Raw genomic sequence first — 27,149 nt, 5'->3', positions numbered from 1 at the left:
TCATTCTAGGAAAGTAAGAAATCAAGATTTTGTTTTCAGTCTCTTAGTTTTCAAAAGCTAGTAACTGTTTTTTAAAATTTCGAATCCTTCAAAGTTCTAATAAAAGCTTACTCTGCACCCCACTGCTTTGCCCCTGGCCACGGCTTCACCAGTCCTGACAATTTCTTGGGGCTCTGGATGCCCCTTCTTTGCCCTGCTCTGTTCTGGACAGCACTCAGAAAAGGGGCTGAGCAAGAGGTGGTCATTGTAACTGCTGCTGGGCTGCTGGTGAAGGCTGTTGCTGTAAGTGCCCTTCTGGAACTTTCCCTTTATCCTCTGCCTCCCGTGCCAGCATCCTTCCTCCACCATCCCCCTCCCCCTTCCTCCAGCTTGTCCCAGGCCCTGCCCTGTCCCCAGTGCGGAGGCTGGTCAGTGGAAGAGTGGGTGAGTGAAGCAGGGCGGTGCCTGGATCAAAGCCTCTCCCTCACCCCCAGTTCTCCCTGCCATGGGGCCCAGCCAGGTGAGGGCCCTGATCGGAGCCAGTGTCTGGCAGAGCGCAGGGCAGACCGTCTTCCCCACATGCACCTGCTCATAGTTCAAGGGTCCTGGGCTGAGCCTGGGCCTTTCCTCTGCCCCTTGGGAGATCATTCATACTTCCTTTAATCTCTGCTGCAGCAACTGAGGTTGGAGTTTGGAGTTTAACCTACGTGGCGGCAGGCGGTGCAGGAGTCACCACTGTCCTCTCAGGCTACGAGCCACCAGGAGAGAGGAGTTTCCCTTCTCACAGCCATCTCAGCCTCAGAAGCCAGCGACAGGCCCCAGGGCAGGTGGGCCTTGCATCCAGAATAAGGTAAGATCCTCCTGAACTGACACCCACTCCCCAACTGGTCTGGGGACAGGCAGATGTGGGGCAGGCATACAGTGCTGGCAGGAAGGGCTCCAGCTGTGTGGAGGAGGCTTGTCATGTCCTAGGCAAATGGGGCATGTTTTGGGGGTGGGCATTTGTGGCATGGATCTAGCAGCCAGAGCACCAGGAATGGGTCTCTATTCTTCCATTTAACCAAGCTCAGGGACGTTGGGCCATCATCTAGCCCAGCCCAGCCCACAGGTGTGGTGCCCTCATGGAGACAGAAAGAGATAATGCAGGTGAAATATCTGCATAAACAATATAAAAACAACCAAAGGAAAGTACTACTATGATGTAGCTAATGTTAACTAAAAATAAGCATTTTTTTTTCCACTGGTACATTCTGGGCATATGCAAAGAGCTTTACCTACTGGATCTCTAACTCATACAAAAACCCTGGAAGGTAGACACAGTCATCCTTAATTTGCAGAGAATAAGAGACATTAACTTGCCCAAGGTCACATAGATAATAAATGACAAGAGTGGGACTCAAACTCAGGCAGGCGGACTGCTACAGCATGTGCTCATCTTCAGTTATCAGTGTTTTGCAAATGGTGTTCTAGGGAATCATTCTGGAGGAGTGGTGGGTTAAGGTGGCCTCTCCCAAAGAGTGTCCTGGGAATTTGACTTTGGGGAATGCTGCTTTGCTGTCTTGAGGGGTCACAACATGAAAAGGTATAGCCAAGGCACTAAAATCCACATTTGTTTGTAATGCAAATATTTCTTGACTGCCTACTTTTGGCCAATTGCCAGGGACACCATGTAACTGAGACAGATATGGTCTCACCTTCGTGGAACTTACAGGGTACTGGAGACAAGCACTAATGGGAGAACCGTACAAAGCAAATGCTCTACGTGATTAAACTGTGATGAGAAAGCATGTGTGCTATGAGAGCAAATAACTTGGGAAACCAATTAAGATTAAAGCTAAGAGAAGATTGCTTTGGGGATGTGACAGTAGGTAGAAATGTAAAGGACGAGTAGAAGTATTTCAAGCAAAAGAAGAGCACTCCAGGCAGAGGGAACAGAACTGAAAAGACCCTGAGGCCAGAAATAGCATTGAAGGACTAGAAAGATCAGTGTGAGATGCCTGGTGAGTACAACAGAGCATGTAAGCACTGAGGGGTTCGGAGCAGGAAAGTGATCTGATTTATGTTCCAAGATCTCTCTGGCTCCTGTATGAGGAGTGCATTAGAAGGAAGCAAGAGTGGCATTAGGGAGGCAAGATGGGTGGTTATTGCTTTATCCAGACTGAAGTGACAGTGGCTTGGGCGAGGGCGATAGAAGTAATGATGAGGGAAAATGGATAGATTCAGATTCTACTTTGGAAGTTGAACAGAATAGAATTGAGGGTGAATCGATCCTAGGAATAAAGAGACTCTGTATGTTGTTTAAGAGTACATTTGCTCGCTATGGCATCATTGGTGCTTAGATGTAGTGCCTGGCACACAGTGGGTTCTCACTTAGTTGTTGAATGAATGAATGAACAAATGAATGACTCAAGGATGACTCTCAAGTTTCTGGTATGAACAGTAGGGCAGATGAAGTTGCCATTTATTGGGATGGGGAAACCTGGAAGGAGAACTTAGTTGGGTTGAAGAGTATGGTGTTTAATGAGGCTAAGTTTGAGGCGTCTTTTAGCCATCCCGGAGAGATGCCACAGAGGCATTTGGGTGGACAGGTCTGGGACCCAGAAGGTGGTCTTGTGACTTCTGTTCTCTTTGAGAGTCATGAGACAGAACAGTTGGGACAATCACTCGGGATGGGGTAGGTGGAGGAGAATGCTCACTGAAGTTTCCCTGCTCACACTGAGCATGTTTGTTAACTTTCTGTGGACCATCCGGGGAAAGCTTACCTGCTCTGTCATGCCTATTGATTCCCTCCCGATTACCATAGCCATGGCTTTTCCGAATGGTCTGGGGACTCTGGGCTTCTGCTCCTGCCCAAAGCCCCCTGGGATCTGTCCCCTTGGCCTTTTTATAGAGACCTGTTCCTAATGAATTCCATAAATCCAGGAAGCCAGAGGTGAGTCCTTGTGTTCCTTCTTCCTGCAATTCTCGGCCCTGACGACCTCTCTCTGCCTTACAGAACTGACCCCCATACCTCCACCCACCTCGATTGGCACTGCCTCCTGGACTTCAGCCAAAAGTGCAGCTTGTGGCCATGGAGTGGGCAGTTATATCCCTTGTCGGTGCCCACAAAGGCATAGAAGGAAAGGGTGTGAGTGGCTGTGCCAGCCTGGGAGGTGTGGCCTGGGCCATGCTTGTCATCGGGGCCGGAATTTTCCCTGCCAAGGGCCCACATGTTGCAGAATGGTCAGGATCTCAGGGGTTAAACCTGGCTTGGAGTTCTAGTTCAGTCATTTACCAACTGGTGACCTGAGGCCCAATCCTCAGCTTTGCTCAGCCCTTATTTTCCTTACCTGCTCAATGGTGTTAATCAGACAATGATCTGACCTTTCAGCATTGCTGTGTTTGAAATGAGAGTCATGCACGTAGTGGCATGGGCCGGCCTGACCACAAAGTCTAAACTCTTCTATTTTTATTTTTCAAAATGTTCTAAAGAAGATCAGAGATAGACCAAGCACTGCATACTTAATCACATATAATGAGTTTGCTTAATGCCTTCAACAAACCTGTGACATATGTGTGGTTATTATCCCCATTGTATAGACTGGGAAACAAAGGCTCAGAGAGGTTAAGTTATTTGCCCAACATCACAGAGCTAATAAGAGATAGCGCTGGGATTTGAATGGGAGTAGCACAGTACTAAAGTCTTTACACTTTACCACAATGCAGCTATTTCCTGGAGAGCCTTTTCCCATAATTAAATTTTGTGATTAGGTGGTCATTGTCACCCTGATCAAGGCAGGGCTCTTGTCTCGCCTTCCCTCTCTTTCTGGGCTCTCTTTCAACACCCTCCTGCCCTGGCCACTCTAATGTGTTTGATATTTGTCTGCAAAATCCACTTACAACCTTGCAAAATATTTAATACTATTTTGTGTCTTTGAGGGTTTTTTCATATACATGGGTGGTTTTGTGCTGTAAATCTCGTTCCACTTGTTTCTTTTTCTTTTATCATGAAGTGTTTCTGATGCACAAAAGTTATCGGGTATAATGTACCCCATACCAGTGGGTGCCCACCCAGGAGCTAGCCTAAGAAAACGAACTGCAACTAATATGATCGAAACACCCCATCCCACCTGTGGCCCATGCCTTGTGTACTTGTTTGGCAATCTTTTCCTCACATCAGGGCATGGAAAATTTTCACATCTGCCTTAGCAAAATTTTAAAGGAGAAGGGTGACCCTGTTTGGCTCAGCTTCCTTTTGTCTTTTGCCAATAAGCAAGCTCAAGGGTAGGGTGTTCTGCTTGGGAACAAAGCCCTTGTTATCACCCCACTATGCACAGGCGACTGTCAGCAGAGGCAACTCTCTGCCTTCTCCTCCCACATAAAGGCTGGGGAGTGGGGCATGTAGCCTCACCTCACCCAGTCGTTCTGAGCACATGCAGCCTCTGCAAGGTGCTGGGATGAAAACCCCACAAAGATGGGGGCATGTCCACCTTGTTCCCCTAGTCACATTATATAATGAACTTGCTTGATTTTTGTCCTTTGTCCTTTGTGCCTAGCCTGGTGCCTGGCACACAGTTGGTGCCTGATAAATGTTTGTTTAAAGAAACAACAGAGAAAGAGAGAAAGAGGGAGGGAAGGAGTGAAGGAAGAGAGGAGAGAGAGAAGGAGAGAAAGGCATGAGGGTGAAGGGAAGAAATGAAGACAGTGTTGGATGATGCAACTAGCTTCAGTTCAGGACCTAGGTTCGAATCCCATTTCTGACGCTTACTGTGATCTAGAAGTGTGTGGTGGAGCCAGGAGCTGAACTCACTTTCACCTCTTATTGGCTTCATTTCCCACCCCTAAAAAGCAAGTATAAGAGTATTTGCCTCACCAGACTGGCATGAGGATTACATAAAATGACAAAAATAAAATGAGTTCCACGCCTGGCACTTGAATAGAAAAGGGGCATACTAAATTTTAGAGATTATTTTATGTTGTACATACAGCATGTATATTGCTGAAGAAGGGGCAAATTGAACACCGGGAGAGGGGTGGGTTCTTCAGCCAAGCTCATCCTGGGAGTTTGTGGCAGAGGTGGCAGCAGTGCTTAGGTTCTGCAGATTCTCCATTCCATGCTCTAATTCTCACTGTGAAGACAGAGCAGAGTACCTGCAGCCCCTGGCCGGGCCCTCACCTCCCTGGGACTCGGGAAGTGCTTGGAGACCATGCCAGCCCCACCCCGGTGGCTCAGCCTGAGGGCGGTGATGAATAACTTGTTTATCTGCTCTGAGGAAGCCCCTCCCACTCCTTTCGGTGCCTGGCAGGCAGAGGCCTGGAAGGGGAACTGGGGGAGGTGCAGGGGCAAGGGGGAGGACTGGCTTACCAATTGGCCCGCGGACCCCTTCCTTCCTCCTCCTCCTCCTCCCTCCTCCCTCCTCCTCCCTTCCCTCTTCCTTCTCCCTTTCAAATCTGCTGAGTTCTAGAATAATCTGCCCCACTCCCCAATTCATTATCAAACTCCTGTTTGATAATGCTTCCTACACGTCTAGTCCTTACATCTTCCCCAAAGTCCAGTTTTGGGGAAGCAGGGGCAGCTTGAAGTGGCTGAAAACACAGGCTCTGAAATCATACAGGCTTGGATTTGAGTCCCGGCTTTGCCAATCATCAGCAGTTGTGATCTCAGACCTGACATAAACTTCTGTAAAGGAGTGGGATAAGAACGCTACTTACTTAACAGGCCTTCACTCCTGAGACAGCCTTTAAGGACAAACTCGAACTCCTCCTCCCCCAAGTTTCCAGAATCTGCATTTCCTGGTTTGACCCTCCTTTGAGAGTCTTCATTTCCATCCCTGAAGGGGTTGGCAACTCCAACCCTCCCTTCCCACTTTTCTTTCACTGAGAACTTGCAGGTCTCTGGTTCTGATAGGTTAGTCTAGAGCAGGAATTATTATTATCACCCCATTTTTCAGGTGACAATGATAATAAAACCTAAACCCAACTGGGGCTCAGAGAGGTGAAGGATGATCTGGGGTACAATTCTGGTTTTTGCTACTTACTCCTGCTTATAGCTAGTAACTGTCTGAGCTGGGGTCATCCAATCTGTATTGTCTGTCTGTCTTCCTTTCCTCCCTTGTTTTTCTTCCTCCCTCGCTCCCTTCTTTCCTTTCCATAAATGTTGTGGATCAGTGGTTGCTTGAGTCTTCTCTTCCTTGGAGAGGGCTACCGTGTCCTAGATCTGAGAGGGTGTGAGCTTCCGCTCAATAGGAATAAAGAGCAAGGCCTAGCCCCAGAGAGAGAAGTTCAAAGCTACACTTGTCAGAGAAAATTGCAGATCATGAAGTTTCCCCCTGAGGCAAGTATCCAGCCTCCTCCTTTATGCCTCCAAGGTTCTCAGCTGTGGATGGGGATGGGGTGTCTTAATTTGCCAGAGTTGCTATGACAGATAGCACAGAACAGGTTGGCTTAAATAACAGGAATTTATTGTCACACAGTTTTGGAGGCTACAAGTCCAAAATCAAGGTATCAGCAGGTCATGCTTTCTCCAAAGTCTGTAGTGCTCCCATGGTGGCTTTCTGCCAGTCCTTTGTCACATGTCCATCCCAATCCTCTTGTCTTCTGTGGCTTCTACTACTCTGTTCAGTTTCCTTTGTTTATAAGGACTCCAGTTTTATTGTATTAAGATCCACCCTGATTCCATTTGGCATCATAATAGAATCTTTGAAGATCCTGTTCACAAATGAGTTCACAGCCACAGGATCTGGGATTAGGACTTGAACATGTCCTGTGGGGGACATGATTCAATCCCTGTGCCAGTTTGAATGTATTGTGCCCCCCAAAACACCATTATATTCAATGCAATCTTGTGGGGGCAGACATTAGTGTTGATTAAGTTGGAACAGTCGGAACATTTAGATTAGACTGTTTCCATGGAGATGCACCCCACCCAACTGTGGGTGATAACTCTGATTGGACAATTTCCATGGAGATGTTACCCCACCCATTCATCCTGGGCCTTGATTAGTTCATTGGGGCCCTATGAAAGCTCGGACAGAAAGAGCAAGCTTGCTACAGCCAAGAGGGACACTTGGAAGAATGCACAGAAGCCAAGAGAGGAGCTGCAGATGAGAGACAGTTTGAAGATGGCCGTTGAAAGGAGACTCTTGCTCTGGAGAAGCTAAGAGAGGATAAATGCCCCAATAGCAACTAAGAGTTTTTTTAGTTGAGGAACTGCAGCCTAGAGAGGAACGTCCTGGGAGAAAGCCATTCTGAAACCAGAACTCTGGAGCAGCTGCCAGCCACATGACTTCCCAGCTAACAGAGGTTTTCCGGACACCATTGGCCATCCTCCAGTGAAGGTACCCGATTGTTGATGACTTACCTTGGACACATTATGGCCTTAAGACTGTAACTGTGTAACCAAATAAACCCCCTTTATAAAAGATGATCAATTTCTAGTGTTTGCATTCTGGCAGCATTAGCAAACTAGAACAATCCCCAATAGCAAAGAGCAACATTTTTGGTTGTGAGAACTGGGAGGAGAGGGCTACTGGAATCTAGTGGGTGGGTAGAGGCCAGGGTTGCTGCTAAACATTCTACAATGCACAGAACAGATCCCACAACAAAGCAATATCCAGTCCAAAATTTCAAACATGTTAAAGTTGAAGTTGAGAAACCCTGCTTTAAAGTCAAGGAACATCTTCAGACAACCAGGGCATCTTCTGATCAGTCATTGGGAAATGCTGATCAGAAGTGGGGAATTGTCCCTCATTTCCCCTGACAAGTCTCTTGTCCATTCTCTCTCTGAATTATTTCTCTTAGTCCTCCTGATACATCATCTCAACCCAGGATCATTACAAATTACAAAATAACTTCCCTGCCCACCTTCTTCCTGCTAGTTAAGTCTCCTCTAAGCCTCCTCCATTTGCCAGAGTAATGTACCCATCTGATCATGCCACTTCCTTGTTCAAAATGCTTCAATGGCACCCCTTAACCGAGAGTAGAGGTGTGCAACAGAAGCATTGCATCCCCCCACCCAAGAGATATTTTGAAAATTTATGGGAGCATTTTTGGTTGTCACAATGATTTGGAGGCACTTCTGGCATTCAGTGGGTGGAGACCAGAGATGCTGAAGACACTCTGAAATGCACGGAACTGTTCTGTGCAACAAAAACTTTCAGATGTCCCACCAGAGGCTCGTGTGCCCAAGAATCTGCTTATAACTATCTGACTCTAGAACTTACCACCAGTTTACTTAAAAACACAGCTTTTTTTGTTTGTTTAGTTTTTTTTTTTTTTTCTTTTTACCTAAAAATGTACCTGCTTTTTATTTTCATGACGTTGTCTCAGATATTTTTCAGAGGGGTCTCTCTTAAATTAATAGCATGGCATAGCACGGCAATTGCTTGGTCTTCTTTATTTTTTATTTATTTATTTATTTATTTTTTAATCTTCATTTTATTGAGATATATTCACATACCATGCAGTCATACAAAACAAATCGTACATTCCATTGTTCACAGTACCATTACATAGTTGTACATTCATCAGCTTGGTCTTCTTTATAAGAACACAAAACATATTTGCAAATTTAAATATTTGTATATCCTATCTTCTATTCTGGTGTTCTTCTGTATACTCATTCTTTAATTATTCTGTGCTTTTGGAATGGAATGACTTCTGATTTTCTTATTTCTCTTAAATGCAAAGTTTATTCAGTATAATAGGTACAAGCATCTGACTGCCCCTTTCAGTCTTCTGGTGGAGTCAGACTAGAGTATTCACATGTTGAAACATTCATTGTTTTACCGTAAATTAGTTTCCTTTTCTTCCTCTTTTATATACACTTAGATCATTGTATTGATTTTTTTTAAAAATTATGTGTGTAAGAAGGTAACATTAACTGTGACTTTCTTGTCAGGGTAGTAAAAGGGGCATACAAAATATTTTTAGAAAAACAGAGGATGATGACTGAGAGTTTGAAAACCACTGACCTTATAAAGTCCTTTGAATGACATCAAGGGCTCATATAATCTGTCTCCTTTGTACCTGAATAGTCTCACCTCCCATCTCCCCACCTTACTTAGTATTAAGTAAGGGACTCCACATTACTTAATGCTCAGCCAAGAATCTGCTGGTCTCTTAAATCAATCCCCGACACCCTCATTACCACACACACAAAAATAACCAGAATAATAATTAAAGTGAAAAAGAGCAACTAAAGTAAAAAAGAACACTGGGTGCCCTTGTCTGTTTGTTTGTTTCTTTCCTTCCCCCACCTTTCCACTCATCCATCCACAAACTAGACAAATGGGAGTGTGATCCCTATGGCCCCCCGAATCCCACTGCCCCCCCACCCATAAGCCACATTTTTATACAATTGTCTTCAAGATTCATGGGTTCTGGGTTGTTGTTTGATAGTGTTAGGTATCTACCACCAGCTACCCCAATTCATTAGAACCTAAAAAAGGTTGTCTATATTGTGCATAAGAATGCCCACCAGAGTGACCTCTCAGCTCCTTTTGGAATCTCTCTGCCACTGAAGCTTATTTCATTTCCTTTCACATCCCCCTTTTGGTCAAGAAGATGTTCTCCATCCCACGATGCTGGGTCTACATTCCTCCCCGGGAGTCATATTCCACGTTGCCAGGGAGATTCACTCCCCTGGGTGTCTGATCCCACGTAGGGGGGAGGGCAGTGATTTCACCTTTCAAGTTGGCTTAGCTAGAGAGACAGGGCCACATCTGAGCAACAAAGAGGCATTCGGGAGGAGGCTCCTACGCACAATTACAGGCAGGCCTAGCCTCTCCTTTGCGGCAATAGTCTTCCCAAGGGCAAATCCTGTGGTAGAGGGCTCAACCCATCAAACCACCAGTCCCCTATGTCTGTGGGCATGTTAGCAGCATCAAGGTAGGGCAGGACAATAACCCTGCATTCTCCACCAGCTCCTCAAGAGGGCTGTACATATTTTTTTCCTTGTTTTTGTTTTTTTTAAACTTTTTTTTTTCCTAAGTCAACTGTATGAAAAATAAAAAAAATAAAAAAAAAGCATACAGTAAAAGAACATTTCAAAGAGACCATAACAAGGGAGTAAGAAAAGGACAACTAACCTAAGATAACTACTTTACTTCCAACATGTTCCTACTCTACCTCAAGAAAGTTACCTAATATAGCAACATTTCTGTGAACTTGCTCCTACTATATCCATCAGAAATTCACAGACCATAGTCATTTCTGGGCATCCCCAGAACGTTAAATTTACCCATGATAGCTTATCTGTTCTTCTTGGATTATTGTTCCCCCTTCCTTAATTGCTCTCTATCGCTAGTTCCCTTATATTCTACATTATAAACCATTTGTTTTACATTTTTCAAAGTTCACATTAGTGGTAGCATATAATATTTCTCTTTTTGTGCCTGGCTTATTTCGCTCAGCATTATGTCTTCAAGGTTCATCCATGTTGTCATATGTTTCACGAGATAGTTCCTTCTTACTACCGTGTATTATTTCATCATGTGTATATACCACATTTTATTTATCCACTCATCTGTTGAAGGACATTTGGGTTGTTTCCATCTCTTGGCAATTGCGAATAATGCTGCTATGAACATTGGCATGCAGATATCTGTTCGTCTTACTGCTTTCCGATCTTCCGGGTATATACCGAGAAGTGCAATCGCTGGATTGAAGGGTATCTCTATATCTAGTTTTCTAAGGAACAGCCAGACTGACTTCCAGAGTGGCTGAACCATTATACAGTCCCACCAACAATGAATAAGAGTTCCAATTTCTCCACATCCCCTCCAGCATTTGTAGTTTCCTGTTTGTTTAATGGCAGCCATTCGAACCGGTGTGAGATGGTATCTCATTGTGGTCTTAATTCACATCTCTCTAATAGCTAGTGAAGCTGAACATTTTTTCATGTGTTTCTTGGCCATTTGTATTTCCTCTTCAGAGAACTGTCTTTTCATATCTTTTGCCCATTTTATAATTGGGCTGTCTGTACTATCGTCATTAAGTTGTTGGATTTCTTTATATATGCAAGATATCAGTCTTTTGTCAGATACATGATTTCCAAAATTTTTTCCCATTGAGTTGGCTGCCTCTTTACCTTTATTGAGAAATTCCTTTGAGGTACAGAAACTTCTAAGCTTGAGGAGTTCCCATTTATCTATTTTTTCTTTTGTTGCTTGTGCCTTGGGTGTAAAGTCTAGGAAGTGGCCTCCTAATACAAGGTCTTGAAGATGTTTTCCGACATTATCTTCTAGGAGTTTTACAGTGCTTTCTTTTATATTGAGATCTTTGGTCCATTTTGAGTTAATTTTTGTGTAGAATGTGAGGTAGGGGTCCTCTTTCATTCTTTTGGATATGGATATCCAACTCTCCCAGCCCCATTTGTTGAAAAGAGCATTATGACCCAGTTCAGTGACTTTGGGGGCCTTATCAAAGATCAGTTGGCCATAGATCTGGGGGTCTAGCTCCGAATTCTCAATTCAATTCCATTGATCCATATGTTTATTTTTGTGCCAGCATCATGCTGTTTTGACAACTGTGGCTTTATAATAAGCTTCAAAGTCAGGGAGTGTAAGTCCTCCCACTTGTTTTTTCTTTTTTAGAGTGTCTTTAGCAATCTGAGGCACCTTCCCTTTCCAAATAAATTTGATAACTAGCTTTTCCAAGTCTGCAAAGTAGGTTGTTGGAATTTTGATTGGGATTGCATTGAATCTGTAGAAGAGTTTCAGTAGAATTGACATCTTAATGACATTTAGCCTTCCTATCCATGAACATGGAATATTTGTCCATCTTTTAAGGTCCCCTTCTATTTCTTTTGATAGAGTTATGTAGTTTTCTTTGTATAGGTCTTTTATATCTTTGGTTAAGTTTATTCCTAGGTACTTGATTTTTTTAGTTGCTATTGAAAATGGTATCTTTTTCTTGAGTGTCTCTTCAGTTTGTTCATTTCTAGCATATAGAAACATTAGTGACTTGTGTGCATTAATCTTGTATCCTGCTACTTTGCTAAATTTGTTTATTAGCTCTAGTAGCTGTATCATCAATTTCTCGGGGTTTTCCAGATATAAGATCATATCATCTGCAAACAAATGACAGTTTTACTTCTTCCTTTCCAATTTGGATACCTTTTATTTCTTTGTCTTGCCAGATTGCCCTGGCTAGCACTTTCAGCAGAATGTTGAATAACAGTGGTGATAGCGGGCATCCTTGTCTTGTTCCTGATCTTAGAGGGAAGGCTTTCAGTCTCTCACCATTGAGTACTATGCTGGCTGTGGGTTTTTCATATATGCTCTTTATCATATTGAGGAAGTTTCCTTCAATTCCTACCTTTTGAAGTGTTTTTATCAAAAAGGGATGTTGGATTTTGTTGAATGCATTTTCAGCATCTATTGAGATGATCATTTGATTTTTCCCTTTTGATTTGTTAATATGTTGCAATACATTGATTGATTTTCTTATGTTGAACCATTCTTGCATGCCTGGAATGAACCCCACTTGGTCATGGTGTATGATTTTTTTAATGTGTCTTTGGATTCGATTTGCAAGTATTTTGTTGAGGATTTTTGCATCTATATTCGTTAGGGAGATTGGCTGGTAGTTTTCCTTTTTTGTAGCATCTTTGCCTGGTTTTGGTATCAGATTGATGTTAGCTTCATAAAATGAGTTAGGTAATGTTCCATTTTCTTCAATGTTTTGAAAGCATTTAAGTAAGATTGGTGTAAATTCTTTTTGGAAAGTTTGGTAGAATTCTCCTGTGAAGCCATCTGGCCCTGGGCATTTATTTGTGGGAAGCTTTTTGATGACTGATTGGATCTCGTTGCTTGTGATTGGTTGGTTGAGGTCTTCTGTTTCTTCTCTGGTCAGTCTAGGTTGTTCATATGTTTCCAGGAAATTGTCCATTTCCTCTACATTATCCAGTTTGTTGCCATACAGTTGTTCATAGTATCCGCTCATAATTTTTTTAATTTCCTTGGGCTCTGCAATAATGTCACCTTTCTCATTCATTATTTTGTTTATATGGGTCTTCTCTCTTTTCAATTTTGTCAGTCTAGCTAGGGGCTTGTCAATCATGATCTTCTCAAAGAACCAACTTTTGGTGTTATTTATCGTCTCTATTGCTTTATTTTTCTCTATGTCATTTATTTCTGCTTTAATCCTTGTTATTTCTTTTCTTCTACTTGGTTTAGGATTGGTTTGCTGTTCATTTTCTAGCTTCTTCAGTTGATCCATTACTTCTTTGATTTTGGCTCTTTCTTCCTTTTTAATATATGTGTTTAGTGCTATAACTTTCCCCCTCACTACCGCTTTTGCTGCATCCCACAGGTTTTGGTATGTTGTGTTCTCATTTTCATTTATCTCTATATATTTAGCAATTTCTCTTGCTATTTCTTCTTTAACCCACTGATTGTTTAGGAGTGTGTTGTTTAACCTCCAGGTATTTGTGAATTTTCTAAGTCTCTGATGGTTATTGACTTCTAATTGTATTCCATTATGGTTAGAGAATGTGCTTTGAATAATTTCAATCTTTTAAAATTTATTGAGCCTTGTTTTATGTCCCAGCATATGATCTATTCTGGAGAAAGTCCCTGAGCACTAGAGAAGTATGTGTATCCTGGTGATTTGGGATGTAATGTTCTATATATGTCTGTTAAATCCAATTCATTTATCAGATTGTTTGGGTTTTTAATTTCCTTATTGGTCTTCTGTCTGGTTGATCTATCTATAGGAGAGAGTGATGTGTTAAAGTCTCCCACAATTATTGTGGAAACATCCATTTCTTCCTTTAGTCTTGCCAGTGTTTCTCTCATGTATTTTGTGGCACCTTGATTGGGTGCATAAACATTTATGATTGTTATTTCTTCTTGTTGAATTGCCCCTTTTATTAGTATGTAGTGGCCTTCTTTGTCTCTCAAAACATCCCTGCATTTAAAGTCTATTTTATCTGAGATTAATATTGCTACACCTGCTTTCTTTTGGCTGTAGCTGGCATGAAATTTTTTTTTCCATCCTTTCACTTTCAATTTCTTTGTGTCCCTGTGTCTAAGATGAGTCTCTTGTATGCAGCATATTGATGGTTCATTTTTTTTTGATCCATTCTGCGAATCTATATCTTTGAATTGGTGAATTTAATCCATTTACATTGAACGTTATTACCGTGAAGGCATTTCTTGAATCAGCCATCTTATCCTTTGGTTTATGTTTGCCATATATATTTTTCCCTCTCTCTATTAATATCCTTTAATGTACTCATACCGAATCTCTTTAGTACTGAACCTTTCTCCAAGTCTCTCTGTCCTGTCTTTGTTTCTCTGTCTGTAGGGCTCCCTTTAGTATCTCCAGTAGGGCAGGTCTCTTGTTAGCAAATTCTCTCAGCATTTGTTTGTCTGTGAAAAATTGAAGCTCTCCCTCAAATTTGAAGGAGAGCTTTGCTGGATAAAGTATTCTAGGTTGGAAATTTTCTCACTCAGAATTTTAAATATGTCATGTCACTGCCTTCTCACCTCCATGGTGGCTGCTGAGTAGTCACTGCTTAGTCTTATGCTGTTTCCTTTGTATTTGGTGAATTGCTTTTCTCTTGCTGCTTTCAGAACTTGCTCCTTCTCTTCTGTATATGACAGTGTGATCAGAATATGTCTTGAAGTGGGTTTATTTGGATTTATTCTATTTGGAGTTCACTGGGCATTTATCATTTGTGTATTTATGTTGGTTAGAAGATTTGGGAAGTTTTCTCCAACAATTTCTTTGAATACTCTTCCTAGACCTTTACCCTTTTCTTCTCCTTCTGGAACATCAATGAGTCTTATATTTGGATGTTTTATATTATCTATTATATCCCTGAGGTCCATTTCAATTTTTTCAATTTTTTTCCCCATTCTTTCTTTTGTGCTTGCATTTTCCATTCTGTCATCTTCCAGGTCACTGATTCGTTGTTCAACTTCCTCTAGTCTTGTACTATGAGTGTCCAGAATCTTTTTAATTTGGTCAACAGTTTCTTTAATTTCCATAAGATCATCTATTTTTTTATTTAGTCTTGCAATGTCTTCTTTATGCTCTTCTAGGGTCTTCTTGATGTCCTTTATATCCTGTTCCATGCTCTTCTTGATGTCCTTTATATACCATGCCATGGTCTTGTTGTTCATCTTTAGTTCTTTGATTAGTTGCTCTAGGTACTGTATCTCTTCTGAGCTTTTGATTTGGGTGCTTGGGCTTGGGTTATCCATATCTTCTGTTTTTTTCATATGCTTAAAAATTTTCCGTTGTTTTTGGTGTCTTGGCATTTGTTTAACTTGGTGGGGTTCTTTTAGGATTTGTAGACCAATTGAAATCCTTGTGTCTAATTTTTCAGATCTACAGCTTCGTGGAGTACACTTTCTCTGACTAACCAGTAGGTGGCGCCCGCGAGCCACCTGTTCCCCTCAAGCCAGTTCTCCCCTGCTTTGCCTCTGTGGTGAGTGGAAGAGTAAGTCTTGTGGGGTCCAATTGGTGTACCAAGCTTACATGTGTAATTGGTGTTGCCCACCCTGTATAAGGGGCATGTGTCTGGGGTAGCCGGGGGTGGGGGGCGCGGCTCTAACAGTCAAATCTCCCTGGTGTTCCTGGAGTTTTAAAGCTGCTGCAATAGTCTAATCCTTCAGTTCAGTCCTGCCACAGTTTTTCTCTGCCACTGACCCACACGTCCTTGGTATTGGCGTGTGGCCCCTGAGACTTGTGAGTGGGTCCCTCTTCCAGGCTTTGCACCCCCTAGTCCTCTGTTGAGGGATGATTGTGCTATGTCACAGGTGAGTGCCGTCCCCCCAGGGTGGTTCTGGGCTGCTGGCCTGTGTAGAGAGGCTCCCAGTCTACTGAAATGATGTCTGAATGGGGCTTGTTAATTCACACTGCTCCACCTTCCCAACTCTGGGACAACCAGCTGAGGGTGCAGGGAAGGCTAATGTCCATGTCCAATTTTGTGGTGTATGCATGTTATTGTAAGCACTTCCGTCACACTCGGTTGTCTGGGGCCGCTCTGGGCTATGGGGCTGGTGATGGGCAGGAGTGTTTCCTGTCCACCAGGATGATGGCTGTGAGTGGATGCCCCCCTTTTCTTGGGAAGTTGTGGTGTTTAGTGAATTTTCTCAGCCAGTGGATTATTGCCTTTTTTCTCAGAGCTCTCTTAGTTCTGCTCTTGTCTTGACCTGCCCAAATTGTAAGTCTTTGAGGCTTTCTGTATTGTTCTTCTTAGAGTAATTGTTTTAGAAAAAGAAAAAAAGATTAAAAAAAAAAAGAAAAAAAAGGGCTCTCCTGGCAGGTGTAATGCGTTATTGAAATGCTAAGAGACAAAGCAATTAGGGCTATTAAGGAAAGATCCGGGGGCAGAGAGATCAGTTTTTCTCCAGGTTTTGCAAATGAGCCTCAGGGCCTGAGCTCTGCCCTTCCCCTTTCTATGTTCACCAGAACTCCAAAAAGCCTCTGCTTTTATTTTTGAGTTTTTCTTGCTGTTTTTCACTATGCCTATCTCCTCTCTGCTGGGCTGGCTGCTCTCAGATTCTCTGGTGTCTGGTCTCAGTCTATCTATGGTTGGAGTTTGGATCAGTAGAATGAATTTCCGATAAGAGCTGCCACTGCAGTTCTCCCTTCTCCTTCCCAGTGCTGATGGCCCCTCCTCCCATGGGACTGAGCCTGCCAGGGAGGGGCATGTGTCCCCTGGCCACAAAAACTTGCAGATTTTGCTGATCTCAGCAGTTCCACATTTTCATGAGTGTTGTATGAAGTATGCCCAAAGTCAGATTGCTCTGCAGTGTCCAGTCCACGCAGTTCCTGGCTTTCTACCTACTTCCCTGGAAGAGTAACTAAAACATGCAGCTCACCAGTCCGCCATCTTGCCCCGCCTCCCCTCTTCCACTTCTAAGGACCCTTGTGGCTACTTGGGCTTACTCAAATAATCTGGGATAATCTCCCTATTTCAAGGTCAGCTGACTAGCAACCTTAATTCCATCTGCAACTGTAATTCTTCTTTGCCTTGTAATCTAACATAGTCACAGATTCTGGGGATTATGATGCAGACATCTGTAGGGAGCCATTAAATTGCCCATGGAAGTACCATATACTGAGAAGCAACTTAGGATAGTGGTTTGCAGCCTAGATTTTGGAGCAAGACTATTTGGGTTTAAATCCCAGTTCCACCACTTGAGCTGTATTAGTTTAGGCAAGTTGCCTAACTTTTCCGTGGCTTGGTTTCCCAAGATATAAAATGGGAATGATAATAATAGTGCTTGATTTGTAAGTTTTCAAACACTTAGAATGATGCCTGGCATGTAGTAGATGCAATATAAGTGTTTATTAAATATATGTAATTTTATGGACATAATCCCGCATTGGAACAAGTTTGCAGTGTCTTGGCTGAGCCTCAGATAAAATTGTCAGTTGTCCCTCATCCAGCTGTGGGGTACCTTGGAAATGGGGACTGGCATGAGTTATAGCAAATTCAGTTGTTCCATTTTCCTCATGGAAACATTTAATAAGCACAGAAGCAAGACATGTGCTCATTAAATGGAAGAGGGTGGTAAAACCATCTGTATTACTTAAATTGTTTATCCTTCCTTATATTTTGCCAGTCACATGGTTGAATTGGTGAGAATTAACTGTGGATTTGATGTGACTTCATTGTAAATATTCATTGAATAAATGAGTGGATGGATGTGTGGGTGGAAGAATGGGTGAATCTGCCTTGTTGAAGGAGACATATTGTCTCCACCACACATCCCTCCATGTATGTCCTCTTGCTTGGATGCTCCAGGGAGACACCTACAGAGTAGGTAAGAAGAGGGACACAGGATTCTGGCATCTGACATGCAGTTGGTCTCCTGCAGGATTGAGAGTCCGTTCAGGACCATGGAGAGCGTCCGCAGCGGCCCTCAGCCCGCACAATTACAATTGGACCCCCTGGAGGCGTTTCCCCAGAGAAGCCTGGAGCCGGGTGACATTGCAGTGCTGGTTCTCTACTTCCTCTTTGTCCTGGCTGTTGGACTATGGGTAAGCCCGTCTGGTGGGAAGTGAGGAGACAAGGAAAGTTTTGGCCCTGAGCTAACCCAATCATTTTGGGGTTACTGATTGAGAGAGAGGAAGAAACTAGCTCAAGGTCAAACAGTAAGAACCTTGCAATTTGAAAAACACTTTGAATGTCGACAGGCACTATGCTAAGCACTTTTATTTATGTTATCTGATGTAATTTGCAAAGGCCCTTATGAAGAAGATACTATTGCTATACCCATTTTACAGATAAGGAAACTGAGGCTCAAAGAACTTAAGTGAGTTAGTATCCTGTTAGTAAGTTAGGCGAGTGAGGGCTAGAATCCTTTATTTTGAAGCCTATGCTCTTTCTTTTTTAATCTTGAAGTTTATTTTTAAAAGTAATACAGACACATTGTTCAAAAATACAAATAACTTGATTTTTCTTAGTAAGTTTATTTTTTCAGAAATTTAAGGCCTCCAGATTGATCCTATGCCAGATAAGCCCTGAAACCCAGAGGTGCCAGTCTCTCCAAGAACATCAACCAGTTTCAGTCCTCTACCCCATAAAGTCAACAACCCTTTCCAGCATGAAGAAGTTAAAATGGTCATTGCCCACATATCCCTGAAGATTGAGAGAAAGATCAAATAAGAGGGAGGAGGTATAACTAAGAAATTAGGATTTAACAAATGACTGTGACTCCTGACTCATTATATAGATGTTTATTTTTACTCTCTAGTGTTTTAGAATAGCCAGAAGGAAATACCTGAAGATGTTGAACTGTAATCCTTTATCTTTGATAATGATTATATAACTGTATAGAAAAAAAAAAAAAAAGGTCAGTTGCCTGTGTTTGCATGAATCTATTTCTGGATGTTTTGTTCTGTTCCACTGATCTGTATATCTATCTATGAAAATACTATACTGCCTTAGTTAACCTATCTCTATTGTAAGTCTTAAAATTAGGTAGAGTCTAATACTAATGGCCAATAAAAGGGAGGGGTGAGTGGTATGGGATGTTTGGGATCTTCTTTCTTCTTTTCATTTCTTTTTTCTGGAGTAATGCAAACGTTCTAAAAATGGTCATCGTGATGAATACACAAATATGTGATGATACTGTGAACCATTGATTGTATACTTTGGATGCATCATATGGTGTGTGGATATATCTCAATAAAATTACATAAAAAATCAACCTCTTTTAAAAAAATAAAAGAAAAACAATTTGAAGTGACATATGGTGAAAAGTCTCTCTACTACCCTTCCCTCCACAGGTAACCACTGTTATTAGCTTTTTAATACATTATTGTATTTTTCCAGAATTTGCAAATCCAAGGAAATATGAATGTTTATATACACACACATATATATATCTCCCACTTTCTTAAACAGAAGGTAGTTTATTAGTCATACTGTTTTGTACCTTGCTGTTTTTCACTTAGCAATGCTTCTTGGATTTATATCCCTATCAGTTCATCAAAGCTTTCTCATCTTTTTAAAAGTTGCCCAGTATTCCAGTAGATGGTTGTACTATAGTTTACTTAACCAGTCTCCAGCTGAGGGCCATTTGGATCCTTTCCCATCTTTTACTACTAGAAAATTATGCTATAATGAATAATCCTTGAGGATAAATTCCTTGAAGTTGATTTGTCAGGTTAAAGGATATATGCATTTGTAATTTTGATACTTTGTGTCAAATTGCTCTCCCTAGAAGTGGTACCAATGTGCAGATGCATCAGTAATATATGAAAAAGTTGGTTTTACCAGATCTTCGCTAACAGTGTATTGTGAAACTTTAAAAATTTTTGCCAAGTTGAGAGGGAAACATAATATCTCAATGTAGTATTAGCATGCATTTCTCTTATTGTGAGTGAGTCTAGGCACTCTTACAAGTGGCCTTAAGGGTCAGTTATATTTCCTTTCGGTGAACTGTGATTTTACATCTTTTGCCCGTTTTTATAGGGTTCTTGCTCTTTTTCTTATCAATTTCCAGGAGCTCTGTGTATGTTAAGGAGGTCAGTACTTTGGGGATAAGGGTGATGGAGAAGAGGTGTTGGTCTCTGATTTTTAGGTCACCTGGTACAAAAGTATAGCCCACCAACACGTGCCCACTCACTTACATTTGACTCTTCTGTGGATCATTTCTCTAATCTTACCATTTAGCTTTCCCTCCTCTTGGTCAAGAAAGGAAGAAGCATGCTGAACATCCCAAAGACTGTGGATCTCACCTTTCTCTGCCTCTCCCACCCACCCCCACCCCCGGCCCCACCTTAGCAGGAGAGAGCAAGATAGATGACATGTCATTAAGAGTAAGGGCTTTAGACAGACAGGCTTGGGATCAGGGTCAAGGCCAGGGTTAAAGTTAGGGTGAGGGTCAGAGTCCCTGGGAATCTGTATTTTGACAAGAGGTGACTTTGATATCACTTGTTTAGGAAGCCTGGCTTTAGATGACTCTGTTCATATCCCTGTCAGTGCAAGGAGTTCTTGATTCTTAGAAAATACCTCCTGTGTCAGGATTCAGAAGGAATGAGCCACAGTGTCTGTTTTCTATAGCAAGAACATTTGCAGGTGCTGGAAAATCTACTATTTGGTGCCATCTAGCATCCAGAGCAAGAATTCCTTCACCAACATCTGCACCCAGAGGTTAGACAATTTATCCAAGATCACACAAGCTACTTAGTGGCTAAAATGTCTCTACTTGAACACCTTCAACGACAGGAAGCTCATTCTTTCTGAAGCTGGTTTTTTAGATCAGCCAAGAGCATGGGCTCCAAAATCAGGCTGATCTGGGTTTGAATTTCCAGCCCTGCCACTCTCTACAAATATGGGATTAGATAAGTGGCTCAATTTCTTCATCTGTCAAATAAGCCTAAGAACACCTACCTCATAGGGTTTGGTAAGAATTTAAATGATATGCTTCTAAAATGCTTAGCATTGTGTCTGGCACATAGCAAACACTCAATAAATGGTATCCATTATGAGCTATCTTAGATAAGCCATGGGTCTAAAACTCAAATGCCTGGGGGAGCTAAGCAGGTTAGCATACACGTGTGAAGCAGGTAGTGGTGGAAACCATGTTGACCTGAAGAGTTTATGTCTCCTCTAAAGCACTCAAATTCAAATTTTCTTAAAATACAAGGATCAGACAAAACAACCGAGGGCCAAATCTGGCTCTTTGGACTTCCAGTTTGCAATTCTTGACCTAAGCCATTTTTGGATGACTCTGATTGTTAATATTTTCTCTCACCCATCCCTTTTCTTTGTTTTAGTCCACAGTGAAGAGCAAGAGAGACACAGTGAAAGGCTATTTCCTGGCTGGCGGGGACATGGTGTGGTGGCCAGTAAGTGGTCTTTGGCTCAATTCAAGTCTTGTTTTAAAGAATCTTCATGTGTTTATTTTCTGCCAAGTCTTTGCTCTCAGGAATCTTTGGTTCCATGTTGTCTGGAGGCCACAGTTTAAACTAGACAAGGCTTAGCTCCAATTCAATTTCACTTGAACAGCAAGAGAATTTATCAGCTCACCTAAGTGAAGGATCTAGAGTTAGGTCTGCTTCAGGTATGGATGAATGTAGGGGCTCAAGTAATATTACCAGGACCACCTGGTTTCTCTATCTACCTACCTACTTGCCAACTAACCAACCTATATCTATCTATCTATCTATCTATCTATCTATCTATCTATCTATCTATCTAACTATCATCTGTCTATCATCTATCAATCTATATCTGCTTCTCTTCTAGATTCTGGGCACTATTCCCAAATGGGCTTGCCTTTCACAGCAACAAAATGGCAGATAGTACTCCAGACCTTTCATCCTCTTAAGTTCCAGACAAGCGTGGGAATGGCACCTGCCTCCCTGGTAGTATGCCTGGAAAATATCTCTGATTGGGTCCCATGCCCATCCTTGAGCTAATCACCATAGACAGGGTAGTTTGATGTGCTGATTGGCTCAAGTCTGGGTCACATGCTTAATGCCTTAACTGGGGGAAGAGGAGGTGGAGCTTCCCATGAGGCATATGGAATGAGAAATGAGAGAGGCTAGATCCTGAAAGAAAATCAGAGGCCTTTACTAGAAGAAGGTAGAGTGGATACTGAGAACACAAATAATGAAGTATAAAAACAAAGGAAATAAGAGATTAGAGTGGAGATAGATGAAATAATGAATAGAAAAACAATAGAGAGGATCAATAAAACAAAAAGCTGGTTCTTTGAAAAGGTCAGAAAAATTGACAGACTTTTTTGCTAGACCGTTCAAGAGAAAAGAGAGCAGACTTAAATTATTAGAATCAGGAGTGAAAGAGGGGGCATTACTACCAATCTTACAGAAATAAAAAGAATTATAAGGGAATACTATGATCAATTGCATGCCAAAAAAGTAGATAATCTGGATGAAATGTAAAAATTCCTAGAAAGATAAAGACTACTGAAACTTGACTCAAGGTGAAATGGAAAACCCGAATTATACATATAAAAGTTTAAAGTATTGATTAGTAGTCACAAAACATCCCACAAATAAAGGTCAAAGATCAGATGGCTCCACTGGTGAATTCCCCCACATATTTAAAGAAGAAGTAGTACCAATCTTTAACAAACTCTTCCAAAAATTATAAGAGTAGAGAATACTTCCTAACTCATTCTATAGGGCTAATATTGATTACAGTGATACCAAAACCAGACAAAGATATTACAAGGAAAAAAACACTACAGAACAATATCTCTGATGAATGTAGGCCCAAAAGTACTCAGTAAACAGAATCCAGCAACATATAACACCATGATTTAACCCAGGAATGCAAGGTTGGTTCAATAGACAGAAATGTTTATTAATATATCACATTAATATATTAAGGACAAAAACCGCATGATCATCTCAGTAGACACAGAAAAATCATTTGAAAAAACCCAACGCCCTTTTGTGATAAAAACACTCATCAAACTAAGGATAGAAGGAAACTTCCTCAATCTGATAAAGGGCATCTACAAAAACTCACAGCTAACATTTCACTTAATAGTGAAAGCTTTCCCTTCTATGATCAGGAGCAAGACAAGGATGATCTCTCTCATCATTTCTGTTCAACATTTTGCTGGAGGTTCTATCTAGGCAATTTGACAAGAAAAAGAAATAAAAATTATCCAGATTGAAAAAGGAAGAAATAAAGATATATCTAATTTAGCAGATGACATAATATTGTATATAGAAAACCCAAAGTAATCCACAAAAAAACCTGAGTTAATAAATGAGTTCAGTAAAGTTTCAGAATATAAGATCAATATACAAAAATAAATTGTATTTCTATACATTAGCAGGGAACAATCTGAAAATGAAGTTAAGGAAACAATTCCATTTACAACAGCATCAAAAGCAGTAAAATACTTAGCAATAAATTTGATAAAACAAATGCAACATTTATACACTGAAAACATTATTGAAAGAAATCAAGGAAGAACTAAATGTTTGGGAAGACATCTGTGTTCATGGACTTAGAAATACTTAATATTGTTAATATGTCAGTATTTCTGCAATTGATCTACAGATTGAATAGCAATCCCTATCAAAATCCCATCTGCTTTTTTTTCCCTTTGCAGAAATTGATAAGCTGACTCTAAAATTCATATGGAAATGCAAGGGGTTCCAAATAGTCAAAACAGGTTTTAAAAGGAAGAACAAAGTTGGAGGATTCACACTTCCCAATTTCAAAACTTACTATAAAGCTACAATAATCAAGACAGCGTGGTACTGACATAAAGATAGACATACTGATCAATGAAATAGAATTGAGAATCTAAAAATAAACCCATACATCTATGGTCAATTGATTTTCAATATGGGTGCCAAGACAATTTATTGCAGAAAAGAAGAGTCTTTTCAACAAATGGTGCTCAGACAAGTGGCCATGCAAATGCAAAAGAATGAAGCTGGGCCCCTACCTCACACTATATTCAAACATTAACTCAAAATGGGTCAAAGACCTAAAAAGTAAGAGCTAAAACCATAAAACTCTTGGAAGAAAACATGGGTGTAATATTTGTGACCATGGATTGGGTGATGATTTCTTAGATATGATATCAAAAGTACAAGCAACAAAAAAAAAATTGATAGACTGAACTTTATAGAAAAAAAAAATTGCACTGCAAAGGACACTATCAAGAAAGTTAAAAGAGAACTCCCAGAATGGGAGAAAATATTTACCAATCATATATCTGATAAGGGACCCAGAATATATAAGGAACTCTCTTGCAACTCAGTGATGAAAAGACAAATAACTCAAGCAAAAACTGGGGAAAGATTCAAATGGACATGTTCCCAAAGAATATAGACAAATGACCAATAAGCACATAAAAAGATACTCAACATTATCAGTCATTAGGGAAATAGAGATCAAAACTGCAATTAGATACCACTTCAGACCCACCAAGATGGCTGTAATCAAAAATACAGATAATAACTAGTGTTGGGGAGGATTTGGAATCATTGCAACCCCCATACACTGCTGGTGGAATTGTAAAATGGTACAGCCACTTTGGAAAATCTTAGGTAGTTCCCCAAAAGTTAAACATAGAGGTACCATATAAGCAAGCAATTTCATGCCTAGGTGTATACCCAAAAGAATTGATGACTGGATAAGCAAAACATGGTATAGGCATACAATGAAATATTATTTAGCCAGAAAAAAAAGGAATGAAGTACTGATATGTGCTGCCAAATGGATGAATCTTGAAAATATTATGCTAACTGAAAGAAGCCAGGCACAAAGAATCACATATTATATGATTCATTTATATGAAATGTCTAGAATAGTCAAATTCATAGATACAGAAAGTAAATTAATGCTTGCTAGGGCATGGAGAGAGGAGGCATGTGGAGTATCTGCTAATGGGTGTGGGTATGGGTATGGGGTTTCTTTTTGTCCTGATGAAAATGTGGAATGAAATAGTAGTGATGATTGCAAAATTTTATAAATATACTAAAAGCCACTGAACTATACACCTTAAAAGGATGAATCTAATGGTATGTGAATTATATCTTGATTTAAAGATGGAAAAAGAGCATGCAGAATGAGAGGGATTGTTGTAGGCATCATAGGAAACAGCTTTTCACAGATGAATGTGGGATGACTGAATCTTGATTCTGCCTTGTACTGGCTGTATGAGTTCAGGTTAATAGTCTAACCTCCCTGAGCCTTGGTTTCTTCATTCCTAAAATAGGGGCTGTGATTATTGACTTAGATGGCATTTGTAATCAGCTTAGCATGTAGTCAATTCACAAACTCTGGTAGGTGTTTTATCATCAGGGAAGTTATAATCTAGTGGTGTAAAATGATGTAACGGCCACTGATCCAAGGGTGATATTAAAGAAAACAAGGTCCTGGGGGAGCAGAGAGGAAGATTTGATAAATTTTCACCAGGATATTACATCACAGGAGATATATTCATATCATCACACAGCATATCACCCAAATTCCCATGAGGTGGGTGCCATTATCCACATTTTACAGACTTGGACATTGAAGTGCAGAACAGATAACTGGCTTGCCTGAGGACAACCAGTTAGTAGGTAAAGATTTGGGACCGGGCTTTGTACTGCCTCCTGGGGATAAAATCAGAGGTTTCAGACAAGCTGGCAGAGCCTCGCCCCCACAATGCATTTCCTAATCATCCCACCTTCCCCAAGCCCAGACTGAATAAGAATTCAGGTGTTCTCTGAGTGGGATGGTAATACTGGGAATCCTGGTCCTGGGGGAACTTCAGGGTGGAGCAGGAATCTCCTTTTCCTTTAACTTACTTCCTAGGATACCCCTCACCTTGGCTACTTCTAGGCTGTGACTCAAAAAGGGACCAAAACATTTTATCCAAAACATTTTATCCATTCAGTAGTAGAGGTTGGGGAACATCTCAGAATCAGCCACAGAGTGTCAGCACTGGAAGGAATATTAAAAAAAAACAAAAAAACAAAAAAAGAAACACATCCTTCCATTCACCACCCATTTTACATTGTGGGAAACTGAGATCCAGACAGTGTAAATTATTCATCTAAATTGAGTGTCTTAGTCAAAGTTATTTTGGTTGCGAGTATCAGAAGTGCACTCAAGCTGGCTTAGATGGTAAGGGAATCTGTTAAAATGATGCAGGATGTACCCTGAGGCCTCTCAGTGCATGAGAACTAGAGACTGGAAAGCCAATAGGAAGTATCAACAGTGATGAGTACATGTCTGAGCATACTTCTTACCCTGGCCACACACACACCTCTCTGGTTTACACATCTCCAGTCCAAGGGACAAGAGAAGACTGTGCCCTAATCCCAAATTCCCAGGAAAAAGAATGCAATTGGCCTAGCTTGGGGTCAGGTCCCTATTCCTAGTCCAATCTAGTGAGTCCAGGGATTAGGGTCACTGAGTGTGGTCTTGGCCACTTCTACCAGGAGGAGGGCTATCTACTTTGATAAGCTAGAAGTAGTGCTGAGGGAGTAATGAAAGTTTCCTGATTCTCAGTATGAAGCACTTTCTACAATACTTGCCATCCTTTCTCTCATGGATGCTGCATACAATTGTTCAAGTTCATGCACTGCACAACCCTAGGGGATGCAATTTACATTGTAAACATCATAGATATGCAGGTTTATTATGCTTATTTCTACTGGGTAGAAATAAAAGAATTTGGAGAAGGAGAGTCTTTTTCTAATTTTCACAAAGGTGTTTAATAGGCTAAGGATGACCCTGCCTCCCCCATTTAACCTTCTGTCTTGGTCCCTTGGCGGCATGGCAAGAACCTAGGGGTGGGGAGCAGGTGCCCCAAATCTGGGCTCCAAGATTTGACTTGTCCATCTCCCCACAGGTGGGTGCATCTTTGTTTGCCAGCAATGTTGGAAGTGGACATTTCATTGGACTGGCAGGATCAGGTGCTGCTGCAGGCCTTTCTGTATCTGCTTATGAGCTTAACGTGAGTACTTCACTCAGTCTTTACCTAACAGGTACATCCTGGGGGAAAGTAGTGTGCATGAAATGGAATGATGCTTTATGAAAAACAAGCAAAGAGGAAGCTTCAAGGGAGTCCTTGGTAAGCAAGAATCAGTCTTGGTCTGAAAGTCTTAGGCTTCCCTGTGCTTGCAAACAGGGCTGGGGAAAAGAGGGCGCAGAATCCCTCCCTTGTTGATTCAGAAGAAAGAAGGTATCATGGCACCAGAGGGTATTCCTGGGTATGTTATCCACCAAC

At 41.3% G+C, this 27,149-nt stretch overlaps 1 protein-coding gene across 4 annotated transcripts in view; it reads left to right on the top strand.

The window, feature by feature from the left end:
• The first annotated feature begins 347 nt into the window (after nt 1-347).
• SLC5A11 (solute carrier family 5 member 11) overlaps nt 348-27,149 on the top strand; it is a 99,909-nt gene continuing 73,107 nt past the window's right edge. For 2 of the 4 annotated variants that reach the window (XM_037814794.1, XM_037814791.1), the window contains exons 1-5: nt 421-499; nt 655-829; nt 17,799-17,961; nt 21,208-21,279; nt 26,772-26,876. In XM_037814794.1, coding sequence (XP_037670722.1) covers nt 17,821-17,961; nt 21,208-21,279; nt 26,772-26,876 — 318 coding nt within the window. In that variant the 5' untranslated portion in view covers nt 421-499; nt 655-829; nt 17,799-17,820. Of the gene's footprint in view, nt 500-654; nt 830-15,346; nt 15,398-17,798; nt 17,962-21,207; nt 21,280-26,771; nt 26,877-27,149 lie in introns of those variants that run through there. The other 2 variants (XM_037814792.1, XM_037814793.1) reach the window with 2 other exon arrangements.

This window comes from Choloepus didactylus, chromosome 21 (assembly GCF_015220235.1).
Source record: "Choloepus didactylus isolate mChoDid1 chromosome 21, mChoDid1.pri, whole genome shotgun sequence".
NCBI lineage: Eukaryota > Metazoa > Chordata > Mammalia > Pilosa > Megalonychidae > Choloepus > Choloepus didactylus.
This window is presented reverse-complemented; position numbering and strand designations above follow the sequence as displayed.